The sequence below is a fragment of the Limulus polyphemus genome, unplaced genomic scaffold (assembly GCF_000517525.1).
Source record: "Limulus polyphemus unplaced genomic scaffold, Limulus_polyphemus-2.1.2 Scaffold81, whole genome shotgun sequence".
Classification (NCBI taxonomy): domain Eukaryota; kingdom Metazoa; phylum Arthropoda; class Merostomata; order Xiphosura; family Limulidae; genus Limulus; species Limulus polyphemus.
The window spans coordinates 146,599-162,741 of record NW_013665691.1 but is presented as its reverse complement, the minus strand read 5'-3'; the positions used below and the strand labels follow the sequence as shown (position 1 = coordinate 162,741).

The following is a 16,143-nucleotide window of genomic DNA, read 5'->3' as shown; positions in this document are numbered from 1 at the left end:
GCTGAGGGCTACTTCCAATCTCTAAACTACACGTATTTGATTCTATATAGCATATCTGAAACTATAAGTAGTGGTATGTGACGAACGACTACTTTTGAGCGCAAAGTTACACGTAATTTAGAAACAACTCATAAACCCTGTTATTATTTATTAGCTAAGCGAGTATTTGTGTATAGTTTGGTACTTTGAGTTTTGAAATAGTCTCTCGGAAGCCTCAAAAAACTAGTCGACTGCTATACCTATGAAAGTCATGTAGCCATTTATAAGTGTTTCCGTTGGTGGCCACATAACGTGAGATCCACAATGGGAATATCAGGCGAGCTTGTACTGCTTAACACGTTGCAGGTTGTATCTGAAGAACTTTAATTAAGCACTCCTGTGTTGAAGCTTTTTAACGCTAACCTTATCTATTGGTAATGTGTTGAGGTTAAGCTTTTATACCCTACAAATGAGATTTTAAATTAATAAGCTTTCAAGTGGAATAACAAGGGTGGTGTTTCTACTGCTTCCGATTAGGCTCTTATTCCACTTGTAGTATGTTTATACCTCTATAACACTTTTGTTACTAGCACCTGACAAATAAAAAATCAGCTGATGGAATAGGGGAATAATTCTTGTCCGGCTTCACATTTTCCATTCTTTAAAGAATTCGAAAATGGCAGACATGTATACACTGCACCATTACTAGCTGAATTGATTTTATAGATTATTTCGTGTGCTTTAAAAATACCCAGGGTTAAATACCATTCTAGAAAGACGACTGAAGATCAGAGTGATACTAAAGAACATCTGCATAGTTAGAATAGACTTGGCTTTGAATCTGAATCTTACAACTTACAGCAACGAAAGGTGGAGAAATTCTGGGTTCAGCCGATTAGTCCCGCATGGATAAATTAATAACCAAAAGAGTACTACCTGAAGATGTGTGAGCTCCACTGGGTGCTAAGTGTTAATAATCTAGATTTTTTAGCTATTCATAATATGAGTATTTTTGCGTAATATGACCTGAAATGTTTCTTATTACAATCTATAATACTGAAAGCAGAAGAGAATTGATAACTAGATTTAGCTGAAAAGCTAGATAGCCTGAATCATTATTTTATAGATAATGGGTTTGAAAGAAGTGATAAAACTTACAGACGTATAAGGGAAAATCTAATGAAAAATCTTATCATCAATTGAACTAAAATGTGAACTGATGACAATCAAAATAGTAGGTTTCTTCTACTCACGTATAAGAGAACTGTGGTTTACGTCTTATATGACAGTTGAATGCGTGTAAGAAAGTGAAAACAATACACAAAGTATGGATGTTTAATAACATTTAATAAAATATTCAATAACACGACTGGAAACAAAAGAAAGATCTGCTTACACACCATAACGTTAACAGCTTAACATCGTTATCGTTCATTACGTCTGGTTAGAAGTAAAGCCCTTTTTCTAGTGACCTTAGATTTTAATAGATAATGTAATTAAAATTTGTTGAGTAATTTACACTATATTCTGTTTCATCTTTGGCTCAACGGACTATTTCTAAAAATAATGGCTCATTACTCTGAAATTCGAAGCTCAGTCTCTTCGACAGAGATAACACAAATATTCTCATTGTGTAGTTCTGCGCTAAAAACAAAAAAAAAAACATTTGGCTGTAATTGCCATCACCTTGTAAACTATTTCGATGAGTATGTCACTTCTTTACATTTCGGAAACGGACTAAATTCCGAAACGTGCAGGGCGTTGACATTTTATATTTTCTAGGGGACGCTGAAAGTTAAACGACTGACAATTAGTCATTGAAATTTTTATATCGAAATGAAAATAAAGACAATTAATTTTAAATATCTTATTTTCTTAAGATTATTATACATTTAAACATTTCTTCAAAATGTTCTTGTTATAAAATATAATTTAATATATGTGTTAGGAGGACACTGTATCTCTATAGTAGCTAACAGAACTATTTTGCGTAGTGTACAACAATTTACAAAAACAAGTGGACATGCAATATAAAAAAATCACTACACTCTCCCAAAGAATTAGGAGACAATCGAAATGTTTCTTTTTACTAATAGAAAGTCTTAAATTTTGTCTAAACAAATGTTATTTATGCTTATTTTTCTGTTGTGTTTTCTTCTGTTACCTGGTGATAATTAATTCAATATATTCTAATCTGGAGGATCTTACTTAATATAAATGTTGGGTGGAGCTAAAAATGAAAAAGTCCTTGCCAAACGCAGTGTAAAAGAGTTAATTGACAAAAATATAGTCTGGACTTTGACCCTTTGACAATCAAAGTGGAAAGACCATTGCCTCCTTTTGGCCAGTGAGTTGAAATATCGTTAAATTTAATTAGAGAACATCATATAATGACGTTTTTATTTCACTTTCGAGCCAGCAGGTTACGCTCTGTTCTCGCTACAATTTATTGTAAATAGTTTATGATTTCATAAAATTTTTCTTTTTTCTAGGTGGCAACAGAGAAATGATCCTGTCGTTTTTTGGAGACGGCAGTGTTCGCTGTGTGTATACAGGCTATTCTGATTATTACAGATGTGGAAGGTAAAAATATTTATAAAAAAACATTCTTACGGTTGTAAACATATATATATAGTCACACACCCATACATGTAGCACTCTTTTATTTTAAAACTTGGTTTTACTTACGATTATGAATTATTGTTTAACTGTACTTTATACTATTTTTACAATACGTTTCATCATTAGTTAGAAACAACCTAGGACAGAATACAATGACAACTGATGTAGAATGTAGTTTTTATGAACATTCTTAGTTAAATATGCACCTTTTTAGAACAAATATTAAAAACTCTTTGTTTTGTTTCTTGATATTTTATACCAAATTTATTTAGATTTATATCCTCTCGGGATTTCTTCGTTTATCGTTATGCGCTATGCAAGCACTTTTTATTGTTGAAACTTCAATATCAGTGAAAGTAATTATTGGTCTACGTTTATTAACTACTCTCATAGGAATTATAATTGTATCAGTGCCTTATCTTCCTGTCCGTGAGTTGATTAATGCTTATAATTAACAACACATTGAAAAATTTCACAGAATATATGAAAAAATAATCAAAACAGTGTAATTTATGTTCGACTGTATTCATGTTAGTCAGCTATCCAAGTATAAGTTGGCGGGTATTAGACAGTTACCAATTTATGTGTCTGTAGATGGTTGAGTGCTATCCAGTTAGAAGTGTTTGTCATCTATCTAACTATGTAAGTCGACAGGTGTTAGACAGTTACCAGTTTATAGGTCATTAACCGTTAGGCAAAAATCCAAATATACGTTGTCAGGTGTTGGTAGTGTTTATAGCTTTTATGGGTTGATATATTTAAGATAATTCTTGATGGTTGTTACATAGCTACCCAATTTCATAGGGTGATAAGTTCTTAAGTAACTAATTATCGGTAGGAAAACGTAAACAGTTTCTAACTACATACTGGCAATATTCAGGTTTCCATCAAAATTGAAATTAATAAATGTTATGCATCTACTCAGATATATGCTGTGATTTATTTTTATCAGTAAAAATTCAGCTGGGCTTACGTAACATTACAGTGTTCGAGACATTCATCCAAGAAGCTATACATTGTTAGAAAATAGGAATTAGATATCTAGTCAAAACTTTGATAGATATAAGAGTAATAAGACCGTTTTCTGATGATAGATAAGCTGATATTAGGCAATCGTCCATTCAAAGGGGTAGATGATAGGCAATTGCCCAATAGCTATACGAGATCTATCCAATAGCAACAAGTCGAGGTTAGTGATCTCCAGTGATTCTAGATTCACAAACTCATCAGTGCCAGGTAACTATCACTGAATATGGCTGAAGTCATATAGTTATTTAATCACAACGATGTAGATATCAGGCATCTAACCAATAATCAACTGATCAAAAACGCACATCCGTACAATTATAAGCTTGATAATACAAAATAATTATTAAATCCTAAACTAGTTGATAACCGGCAGCTATTGTGATTAATAAAGTAGCTATTTAATTACATCAGGTGGCAATCTGATAACCAATACAAACTGGTTCATGTCAGACACCTATCGAAACATAAGATGTCGAATATATTAAACAATATAGTTTGACGGGTGTTAAGCAATCATCCGTATAATTTGCAGCCATTCGTGTAAGGCTTAGTGAGTGTGAATCAGCCATCCGTGTATGGCTCGGTGGGTGTGAATAAGCCCTCCGTTTATTGTTTAATAGTTGTGAATCAGCCACTCATGGATAGCTTGGTGGGGTTAAGCAGCCGCTCATGGGCAATTTAGTGGGGGTTTAGGTAACAGCCATCCGTGTATAGCTTTGTAGGTGTTAGGAAGCCATATGTGTATATTTGGGTGGATATTAAGTGGCTATCTGTGTATAGAATGTTTTTGTGTTAAGCAAGCACCCGTATGTAGCTGGTTGGTGCTATGTGGTTATCCGTCTGTAGCTGGTTGGTGTTAAGTAGCCATTTATATATATAATTTGGTTGGTGCTAAGTAATTATTCTTATACAGCTTGTTAGTGCGAAGTAGTCATACATGTACAGCTAGTTGGCGATAGGTAAACATTCATGTATAGTGAGTTAGTGCGAAGTAGTCATCCGTATATAGCTGGTTGATGTTAAGTATGTATCCGTATATTGCTATTTGGTGCTAATTAGCCATTCGTGTATAGCTTAATGGGTGTTACGCAGAAGTCCGTATATAAGTACCATCTGTATATAGCTGGTTGTTGTTAATCAGCTGTCATTCATAGTTTGGTATGTTTCAACCAATTATCCGTTTACATTTTAGTAGGTGTTTGTCAGTTACTTATCTTTGTTTTGGTGGATGTTAAGCAACTGTAAGTATACTAACTTCGGTTGATAACTTGGAAGAAGCTAAACATGTTTTAATTTATAGTTGCTTAGGCATTTATAATAACGCAACATGGACAGTTGTCTAATTCTAACAGATTAAGAGATGTAATACATGAATTTATATATATATCACAATATCTCGACTGACTCTGTTTTAGAATGTTTGGAATAGTATTATTATAAGATTAAGTTTTTAGTGTGGCTTGGGATGGTCAGATTGTTAGGACGTTCGACTTGCAATCTGCAGAACTCTGGTTCGAATCCCATCACTGAACGTGCTTACTCTTTCGATCATGGGTTATTATTACGTGAGGGTCAATCCCGCTATTCGATTAGAATGATCCAAGTGTTGGTGGTGGGTGGTATTGACTAGCTCCTTCATTCTAGTCTATTATTTCTAAATTAGGGACATCTAGCACATACAGCCTTTTTCTTTCTTCTTTTTTTTTTTGCTAGATATAAAAAGAAAATTTTAGTTTGTTGTTAACCACAAAGCTATACAATGGGTTATCTGTGATCTGCCTACCGAGGGTATTTAAACCCGATTTCTAGTGCTATAAGCCCTCAGGCTTACCTCTAACCCACTGAGATGTGAATAAAGAGAAATGTTACTGCTTAGCCAAATTCAACAAATCAATTCTACCGAAATATAAATGTGAATATAGGTGTTCTATGCTAGGTTTAAGGCAGACATAACATATGCATGGTTTATTTCGAGCTGAATATGTGGGTTGTTTTTAATAGGATTTTGATGGAGGATCGGAATTCAACTAAAATATTTTTACCAACTTCACCCATCTGTTTGAGTGTACTTGATGATGTCGTGTCCAAATTGCTAGGGCAGGTTTTTCATCAGTCTGATTAATAATTTGGTTATATATGTAGTCTGAAGGAGAAAATTGTGTTTTTAGAGAAGGCACGTCTCTCTTACATAAGTTGATTATTACACGTATTTGATGTATTTAATGGGCTTCCCTTAAGATATGCCCCCCGCCCCCAATGGCACAGCGGTAAGTCTGAAAGCTTATAACGTTAAAAACTGGGTTTTGATACCCGTGGTAGGCACAGCACAAATAGCAATTGTTGACCTTGTGCTTAGCTACAACCAAACCTTTAGATACAACGAAATATAGGTAATGAGGTGTTTTCATACCAGCAGTTCTATGTATTTTTTTATTGAAAGAAAAGGATTTGTATTTGTAACGCGAGTTTGGAAATACAAGTATACTGTATTTAAATTGCTGTGATTCTTCATCTAGTGAACCCTTCCTTCTTCGTACATATTGAGATATTTATAGTGGGAGTTCTATTCAGTTTTTCTGATGACTGAATTTTTAATGCTATCTGCTGTTGTTAGAATTCTTACCAACCTAAAATCCTCCACGGCTGCACATTATTGTTCTATATGTATGCTAATATTCATAGATCAATAAAAAAAAGAGTACCGCAATCCCAGAAAATATCAAAACCCACGTCTATCCTGTCTTCGCAACAGTAGGAAATGGGTGGGGTGGATGCGTAATTGGATTTGTTCACGAGACCCACTTTTCTCTTTCATCATATTTGTTTTTTCCTTGTCTTTTCACGACAGTCGAGGAACATTTTTTACAAACCATGAAACAAATTTGCATAGCAGTTAAAACCCTCTCCGCATTCTTAGATAGAATATTTTTAACTGGTCAGAATAATTTGCAAATTGCAGGTCGCTTCCTCTCGCATGTCCTTAATTCTGTTCTTATCGTTTTCTGTTATTTCGGAAATGCAAACTGATTTCGATTCTAATTTTTAAGTTTTTATATTTACAAATACATTTTGCGATTTTCGTGAATTTTTTGTGTTGGTTTTATAGTCTAAGATATTCACTAAATTCATAACTATGTTTGCAACTTTTGTCTTTTTTAAGTGTGTTCGGATATCTTGTGAATATTTTCTATTTGACATCTGATCAAAGTGCTCTACTATTCATAAACAGAATTAAAATTTTTTCGTTTGTTTGTTGTTAAGCGCAAAGCTACTCAATGGGCTATATGTATTCTGCTCACCGTGGTTGTCGAAACGCAATATTTAGCACTATAAGTCCTCAGACTTATCGATGAGCCAATAGGGTACAGCAACATTAATGATTCTATTTGGCACTTATCCAGCTAAAAGCTGACGTACAGCAATAACACATTATAACCCATTCCCTATGCTACTTTATACACACAGTTTGTTTATAATTAATAATAAAAGTTTCTTTGGTTTTATGATGTTAAAAATTTGATCAAACGCCACAATGCTTCTGTGATTGTTGCGTAATAAAAAAATACTCGACACAGCACGAAGCAAGGTATCTGCAGCAGGGATTCTTATTACAGCTTAGTATGACACAATACGAAGAACGGTGTCTGCAGCAGGGATTCTTATTACAGCTTAGTACGACACAATACGAAGAACGGTGTCTGCAGCAGGGATTCTTATTACAGCTTACTACGACACAATACGAAGTAAGGTATCTGCAGCAGGGATTCTTATTACAGCTTAGTACGACACAATACGAAGAACGGTGTCTGCAGCAGGGCTTCTCATTACGGTTTATTACGACACAGCACGAAGCAATGTATCTGCCACAGGGATTCTCATAACGGTTTATTACGACACAGTACGAAGCAATATATCTGCCACGGGGATTCTCATAACGGTTTAGTACGACACAGTACGAAGCAATGTATCTGCCACGGGGATTCTCATAACGGTTTAGTAAGACACAGTACGAAGTACGATGTCTGCTACAGGAATTATCATTAGTGAAAATCAAAATATTTAAATAACGTAGGTTATTCATTATGATAATATATTTAATTTACAAAATCGATAGGTTTTTTTGGATATGAGTTCAGGTTCAAATGTTTAAAACGCCTAAGAGAAATATATAAATATGAAAACTATAGAATTTGTTATTACAGTGTATTGTTATTTCTCACTCCTTGATGGTTCAGTGATAACTTGATGGCTTATAAGACTATAATTCGGAGTCTGATACTTGCGGTGGCCACAGCACACAAATCTATTGTGAAACTTTTATGCGTGTTTGAAAATATCTACCAGTGCAATGTACTACAGATGGTAATCAAGAACAAAACTATCTTCAAAGCGATTTATATAGGAACTGTCTGAAATTATATAGTTAATTCTTGTTCAATCGGCAATTATTTAAAACTAGCCGTGACCCGCAAAATATTTGTGGTAGTTTTCAAGCCCTTCGCTTGAATTTTCCTTATTCTATAATTTCCACGCACGCCATTTAAGCTACGCTTTCTTGCAGGCATTATGTGTTAGATCGATAAATCCTGGTATATTTGAAAAAAGCTTAACATGGTCAAACAAACAAACTCACGTAGACTTAACTTTACTTAATAAAACTACACGCACGCAACTTTATTTAATAAAACTACATGTACGCAACTTTATTTAATAAAACTACATGTAAAGTAAACAATATAGCAAAGTACTGGTATTTATGATAGAGTACAGAGTATGAAACAGCTATGAGCATTCAGTGTATGACAGGGTTTTATGATATGAAACAAAGAAATTCACAAAAAAAAGAAAAATAAACCCAGAAGGAAAGAAAAAATAGCTAAAAGGTCTTTATAGTAGTTTACGAAACGAACCGAAGCTAAATTATTGCAAAGTAAAGTAAATGTATAAGGTTGTAGTGAAGGCAAACTTAGATGAATATGCAGAAACGTCGGAATGCGATTTGAACGAACTGCGCTTACGTATTTTAGATCTAAATAGATCGCGAAAGCCCATACAATTATATTTGGTGTAATGTTCATCTTATTTTAGGAAATTACACGCGGGTTAAGTGTTGTTTGTGTAAAATACTTTGCAAATGAAAAACTAAAGTTCAAATGGAAGCCAGTCGTTACGTGATGGCAACGACATTGTACCACCGTGTAGCAAATTCGTTGCATTAAAAAGCTCAACTAAGCAAAAAACAGTCAAGGTGATTCTGATTTGAAAAGCCCATATGTAATCCGGACTCCAAGGACAAAGGCCTTTTAAACGATATGAGATTTATAGCGTTTGATCGAGAAATTTGCGAGAAAAGTTTCGGACAGACAAACGCAAGCTTATTATATATATAGATGGCAATTTAGAATCTTTTAAAAGCCGAGAATAATTTAATACTGTTATCCTAGTACTCTGCATTTCTTAGTTTAATTATTACAACTGTATTTCTTACAGTTTAATTTCAAATGGATATTTATTATTTTTTGATAATTCTGTTTTTGATTTCCCTAGGTCTGTCGATAAAACTAACCCACAGCTGACCGACTAAATCTGCTGAGGAAAACTTATCTGACAAGTTTCATGATTTTAACGTCATAATTACGTGAAATTCTTTAATTACATGAAAAAAATATTTATTTGATGTAGAAATAAAAAATAAAACATTAAAAAATTCAGTGTATCAGTTATGTTTTCTGATTTTCATGTAATTATTTTTCTTGTTTAAAATCTTGAAAATAAATTCCCTTAATATTTTTGAATGAAATAAGCTATACATTTACTGCTGTTTAATGAGTTATTAAAGAGAATATAATATATTTACTGTTGTTTATTGTGAATTATTTTCGTGGCGTGTTTCAATTTCTATCTCTGGAAGCGTCCTAAAGAAATCTATTGTTTACAATTAATTTATAATTCAAACTATTAATTCCACAAACTCATTATCTTACTACCAAAACCCGGTGTTTTTATTTGTTCTCAAACACGCTATTATGAGCCACGAATCATTTGTAAAATTATAAGTTTCAAAATTACAGTAAAAGAACAATTAACGTTATATTCGTCGTTGAATAGGTTATATTGTTAACATTTTGAAGTTGGTTGGTTACTACAGAGTACCAAGTTATTTTTAGAATACACAAGTATTTTGTTGATGAAAATTCCTGCCTTGTAAATTTCTGAACATTATTTTGATCGGTGACGGCTTTTGTGACCTGAGCTATGATCGCTTTTTTTTCAACATTGTTTCTATTTGTTTAAAAGTTATAAAATGCTAAGTTATATAGACGTCCGTCTTCACAATCTCCACTTATAAATATGTGACTTTAATGATTCAAATCAAACATATATTAGCTTACATATATATTAAAAATACACTGAATACGCCTAATCGCTAAATTAATATCCTAAGTGGTGTAAAACAAGTCTTTAACGTTCTTCTCATGTCAAAGTAATTAACCTGTTTTCGATCTTTCTCTTTTTTAATATTCAATCAAATCACCAAGCATTATATAAATACTTTAACAAATTTGTGGTAATTTGAAAAAGTCCAATTATCGGTTTAATCTTTGGATACTCTGGTGGCTATTAATATGGGTTCTCTAATATGGGTTCTCTTGTGTTGAAAAATATTCGATTTTGAAATTTCTTTAAATATAGACAAACCAATTCCTAGTTCTAAAATGTGAACTTTAGTAAAATTAATTAGTGTATTGTGATTTGTAACAATCTTTGGTGATTTAAATCATAAGTTGCCATAAGAGAAAATTACACAGATAAACTAAATACTGTATATATATATATATATAGAGAGAGAGAGAGAGAGATAACCAATCTGATTTATCAAAAATACACACGTAGAGAACACTGAAAGTATCTTTATATTAAGAATGTTAACAATGTTAAATCTTGGTTAAAATAACAGTAAAAAAAACTTTAATATTTAAACACAATCAGAAAAGTTGTATGAGTATCGTAACTGCAAAATTACGTAGATCATTTTACGTATTAGATGTACTACAAAATTATACCTGTTCTACGAACGAGAGGCTTAGACTTATAACAAGGCGGTTTCAAAAACCCGATACTGCAACTGAATAGTAGAAGATTTTTGAAATTTAAATGTTGATAATAAATAAAGAAAAGGTTGCTTTTATTTTACACAGTTGACAATGTGTATGAAAATGAATTACGAACTATTGGAGTCAGAAGCAATTTGGTGCGTATATAGTTTATACAGTATATTAAAAAAATTGATGGTATGGATCCCGTCCGTAATTCTAGAGTTAAAAGAATTGGTAATTTTCTTTCTTGAGGGTATATCCGCAAACCATCCACGTCACTACGGAAATGGAAGAAAACACCCCCCCTCCTTTTCTAGAAATTATCTTCCACAGACAAGATCATTGTGTCACAACTCCACGGAAAAACCTTCTACTTCCGACCGTCGACCACAAACCAAAACAAGTACCCGAAATAAGCAGACTCAAGTCAACACGCACACATATCAGGAACCCGAAGTCCATGACCACGACATAAGTCGAGAAATCTTCCATAGACGTCTAAAATAGGGATTTAAGCATACGTTTAAGCGTGCAGTAAACACCTACAACGACAACTAAGAAGATTCCTAGGACAGCTGACTCAGGTGGTGCCAGAGCCTTCGAGTACACCACAGCTTAGCAGGTACCCTAAGTGACGACTCTAGGGACGCCCTCATTAGCCATATCACATTTCTTTTTTCCGACTTTCATTAATAAATCGATTTAAGTCCAATGAGTCACCAACATAGTACTCCATACATGCATGTTATTATTAATAATATATAGTCCCCCTCTCTAATCTAGATTTTAGCAGTTTTGTCACTAGAAGAGTAGAATATTCGGCATCTAGCCAATGAAAACGAGTTTTTCTCGGGGTACCCTCGTCCCCCCACCCCACACACACACACATAAAACTGTTGGATATTGAATCTCCTTCCCGTTTTGTTGGATCCTATGTTCCTCTTATGTCTGAAATTTTTATCCCTGCAATTATTGTTCTTAGTTTTTAATCACGATGACTTCCTACTACATCTACGCAACGAGTGGGGTGAAGAGAAACGTTCGATTTCTGAGTGCACCTGGTTTTCTTTAGCCTAAATACCTGCCATGGTTGAAATGAACTGAATTAATTGAACATGAGAGAGACATACAGAGAGAATCAGGAGAGAGGAAAAATCATGACAACTCCAGTGATTATCTACGGTTTACGTAGCACTTACTCCTTGAAGCAAATACTCGACTTCATCAAGTACAAGACAGATTCCAAACTCCTTACCGAAACAAAAAGAAGGTCATATATATATGCTATTTTCATCCAACATCACCCGAGGACTTCGCTTACCAGTGTTCTCTCTGGAACCCCAGTTCTGTACCATCCATCATGAAGTAGTGACAACTTTCCATCATTTTCCTGGGGAAAGTGGAAAGCCCTGGAAAAAACTTACCATCCAAAATTCTCGCCATCCATAAAAACACGTCCGTATAAAATCTACAAATACTACACAATTCATGAAGGTAGTAATTATTTCCAGTCAGGAAGCCGAGTAATTACTTCTACGTATTCGTTGCTTGGAGTACCTTTATTTCAGGGCTGAAAACCACACTATAAGAAGATTTCCGACCTTCTCAGAGCAATATAGTAATCCAAACAAACAAGCATGCCCCAGTTAAACTTTCTCCCCAGACCCAAGCTACCCAAACCCCTGCTGAAAAAGAAAACGCTGGCTTAATACCCACAAGAAAAACCTCGTCAGCCCACCATCGTTTCCAGACAATCATCAGAAAGAAGAAAAAAAACATTCCATAAGAACGTAAATCCTCAGATTCCGAATCCGAAGAAGAAGAAACGACGTCACAAAATGCGTTTGCAAGTGGCTTGGGATGCCTACAAATGAAATTCACCAGAAGTTCGTTGATCTCCTCCTGAAAGATATCACGGAAGATGCTCTCATCAGCAGAGCACTTCGAAGCCACTTACCAGTCTTTAAAGAACATATGAATTTCCTGACCAACTAGTTAGCTCACTGCCACTTGGCTCATTTCCAATAAGTAATCATTGAGTCATTTCATCCATGTATGTTTTTCCTAACGTGAATTTCTTTCCAAATTTAGATATTAGTCTGGCACTGGTCGGTTAGAATATTCGACGCTCAACCAGCGAAAGTACATTTTTCTCTAGTTAGCTCACTGCCACTTGGCTCATTTCCAATAAGTAATCATTGAGTCATTTCATCCATGTATGTTTTTCCTAACGTGAATTTTTTTCCAAATTTAGATATTAGTCTGGCACTGGTCGGTTAGAATATTCGACGCTCAACCAGCGAAAGTACATTTTTCTCGAGGTACTTTAGTTTTCCTCCAGATCAAATTTTTGGGTATAGGATCCCCTCCTTGTTTGGTTGAATCCTATGATTTCTGATTTTTTTCTTATAACGTTGAAATTTACTTTGCGCAGGGAAGATCCACATGAAGAGGGAAAACTTTTCTCAGCTGTTTGAGCTTTTCCAACAATTGTTTGGGTGAGACGAGGGTCGAGAGAAACATTTTCCTCCACGAATACTTCCTACTATATCTTCTACGCCACGAGTAGGATGAACATTTATTTTTGTTTATTTCTGAGTACATCTGGTTTCAATAACCTAAATGTCTGCCACGGTGAATCAAAAAATAACAGATTGAACAGTTTTTACTGAGGGCATCTAGTGAATAAAAAAGAAACAAGTTGTAGAAGCGATATAAGCGCTTCTGAACACCGAATTGTCACAACCAAGTGACAGACGCCAGTGATTCTAATAATTTGACTTGATGAAGAACTGCGCTAACAGCTTGAAACGTCGTTCTGACTTTCTAGGCAGATGCAGTCCATTACCAACGCCTTTCTAATTGATAATTTTGGGGCTTTTTCCACATTTCTTTTACTTTCACACTAAATAACCTTTTTGACATAACAATAATCTAACTTATGCATTTCCTAGTGGCATTTTTAGGTGTTATTTGATCATTAACCACCACTTGTGATAAAGGTGCAAATATCTGTGTCCTTAAGTGACTTCTGTTTATTTTAGGATTTTCGCCCAAAGCTACTCAAAAGGTTATCTGCATATAGTCTTTCTTAATTCTGAGCTAGAAGACAAGAAAGAAGGCAGCTAGTCACAAGCACCAACCGACAACTCTTGAGATTCTCTTGTCTGACTGAGTAGTGGAATTTTGCTTTCACTCTCATATCATCCACATCCCTAACGAACGGAACGCGCTTATGCAACAACGAAACGCGAACCATAAAACCGTGAATTTCTAGTCTGGACACGCTAACTACAAAATCACGCCTGGCTCTCCAAAAATGAAACATTTATACAACAAATGCATATTAATGGTATAAACATATACACTTTTTTTCGTGTATCTTCTACATCAGTACTTCATTTTTTCTTTATAATACTATTACAGAGTAATATTAATACTGTTACAAATAGAGACTTTGTTCTTAACGCGTAGCTACACAGTGAGCTATCTTTGCTCTGTCCTCCCCGAGGAATCAAACACATTAATTATAGATGTGTATTCTATCTGGTAACTTCTTAATGTGGTGTGACACGTTAATTATATATGTGTACTTTAGCTGGTAACAGCTTCGTGTAGCATCATACAGTAATTATAGATGTGTACTCTACCTGGTAACAGCTTAATGTGGTGTGACACATTCATCTTAGATGTGTATTCTATCTGATAACAACTTAATATGGTGTCACACATTAATTATAGATGTGTACTCTACGTAGTAACAATTTAATGTGGTGTGATACATCAATTTCAGATGTGTATTCTACCTGGTAACATCTTAATGTGGTGTGACACGTTAATTATATATGTGTACTTTAGCTGGTAACAGTTTCGTGTAGCATCATACAGTAATTATAGATGTGTACTCTACGTAGTAACGATTTAATGTGGTGTGACACATCAATTTCAGATGTATAATCTATCTCGTAACTGCTTAATGTGGTGTGACACATTAATTATAGATGTGTACTTTAGCTGGTAACAGCTTCGTGTAGCATCATACAGTAATTATAGATGTGTACTCTACCTGGTAACAGCTTAATGTGGTGTGACACATTCATCTTATATGTGTATTCTATCTGGTAACAACTTAATATGGTGTCACACATTAATTATAGATGTGTACTCTACGTAGTAACAATTTAATGTGGTGTGACACATCAATTTCAGATGTGTAAGCTATCTCGTAACTGCTTAATGTGGTGTGACACATTAATTATAGATGTGTAATTTACCTAGTAACAATTTCGTGCAGTGTCATACATTAATTTCAAGTGTGTACTCTACGTAGTAACGATTTAATGTGGTGTGACACATCAATTTCAGATGTGTAAGCCACCTCATAACTGCTTAATATGGTGTGACACATTAATTATAGATGAGTACTCTACCTGGTAACATCTTAATGTGGTGTCACACATTAATTCAAGGCAGGTTTTTCACCCAATAACAATTTCGTTTAGTTCAGTACATGAATTTAAGATGTATTTCACCCGAAATGTTGGTCATAAAATAAATTATTCAAAGTCATTTTTTTTACTTCTAGAAGCGAATTGTTCAGGGTCACCTCTCCATCTGTATGTAACTTTACAAATTCTCAATGTATATTCTACCCGTACATAAAACAAAATCCACGCATGTGAAAGATCAAGCTGATTAAAAGAGCAACAGAAAAAAAAACGTTATGACGTGTGTATGTTTTTAAACTTCACTGTTATCTTTCATAAGCTACTATCGGTTACATATAGTTTGGGATTTTTTTAAAATCTGAAATCGAGAGTCCTCATTAGTTTACTTTTGCAATAAAAACATGAACAATGAATGCTACAAGGGAATAGTGAGCACACAGCAACATAGTCAAGATCTGCGGTATCTATAATTCTTTATATTGCAAAAAAAAACAACTCTTAATATGATTGAATAATATATGTAATTCGACTTAAACTTCTGAAGTCTTATAGGCTCTATATATATATACTTGACTTGCTTATTAAGTCGATACGGTTATAAGCCAGGAAAGAGGATTAAGTCAAAACCATTATATTTGTAGAATTAGGATTTATTAAGTGTATACTTTAACAAAAAATATAATTAAATCACTATTTTATATTCAACTTTTTCTCTTCTTCATTTGTATCTGAAGTTTTGTTTTCTTCTATCAAGTTTTAGAAAGAAAAAACTTTCTCAACTGTCACATGTCAAAATCGTGGATGTCTAATTAAATAACATTCTGAATCTTAGACTAAATTTGTAAGTCTTATGTTACTTTTAACTGATGTATAAGCTTTAAGCTTTTGTTTTGCTGAAAAAACATGATAGCTATTTATTAACAATATCATGATATTGAGATACATGAATAAATAAGATAGTTCCACGT

The 16,143-nt window shown here is 34.0% G+C and overlaps 1 protein-coding gene across 1 annotated transcript in view; it reads left to right on the top strand.

The window, feature by feature from the left end:
- LOC111087963 overlaps positions 1-9,369 on the top strand; it is a 22,093-nt gene extending 12,724 nt beyond the window's left edge. Inside the window, exons 3-4 of the mRNA XM_022396529.1 lie at positions 2,472-2,562; positions 9,178-9,369. Coding sequence (XP_022252237.1) covers positions 2,472-2,562; positions 9,178-9,214 — 128 coding nt within the window. The 3' untranslated portion in view covers positions 9,215-9,369. The remainder of the gene's footprint in view (positions 1-2,471; positions 2,563-9,177) is intronic.
- Positions 9,370-16,143: the final 6,774 nt, after the last annotated feature.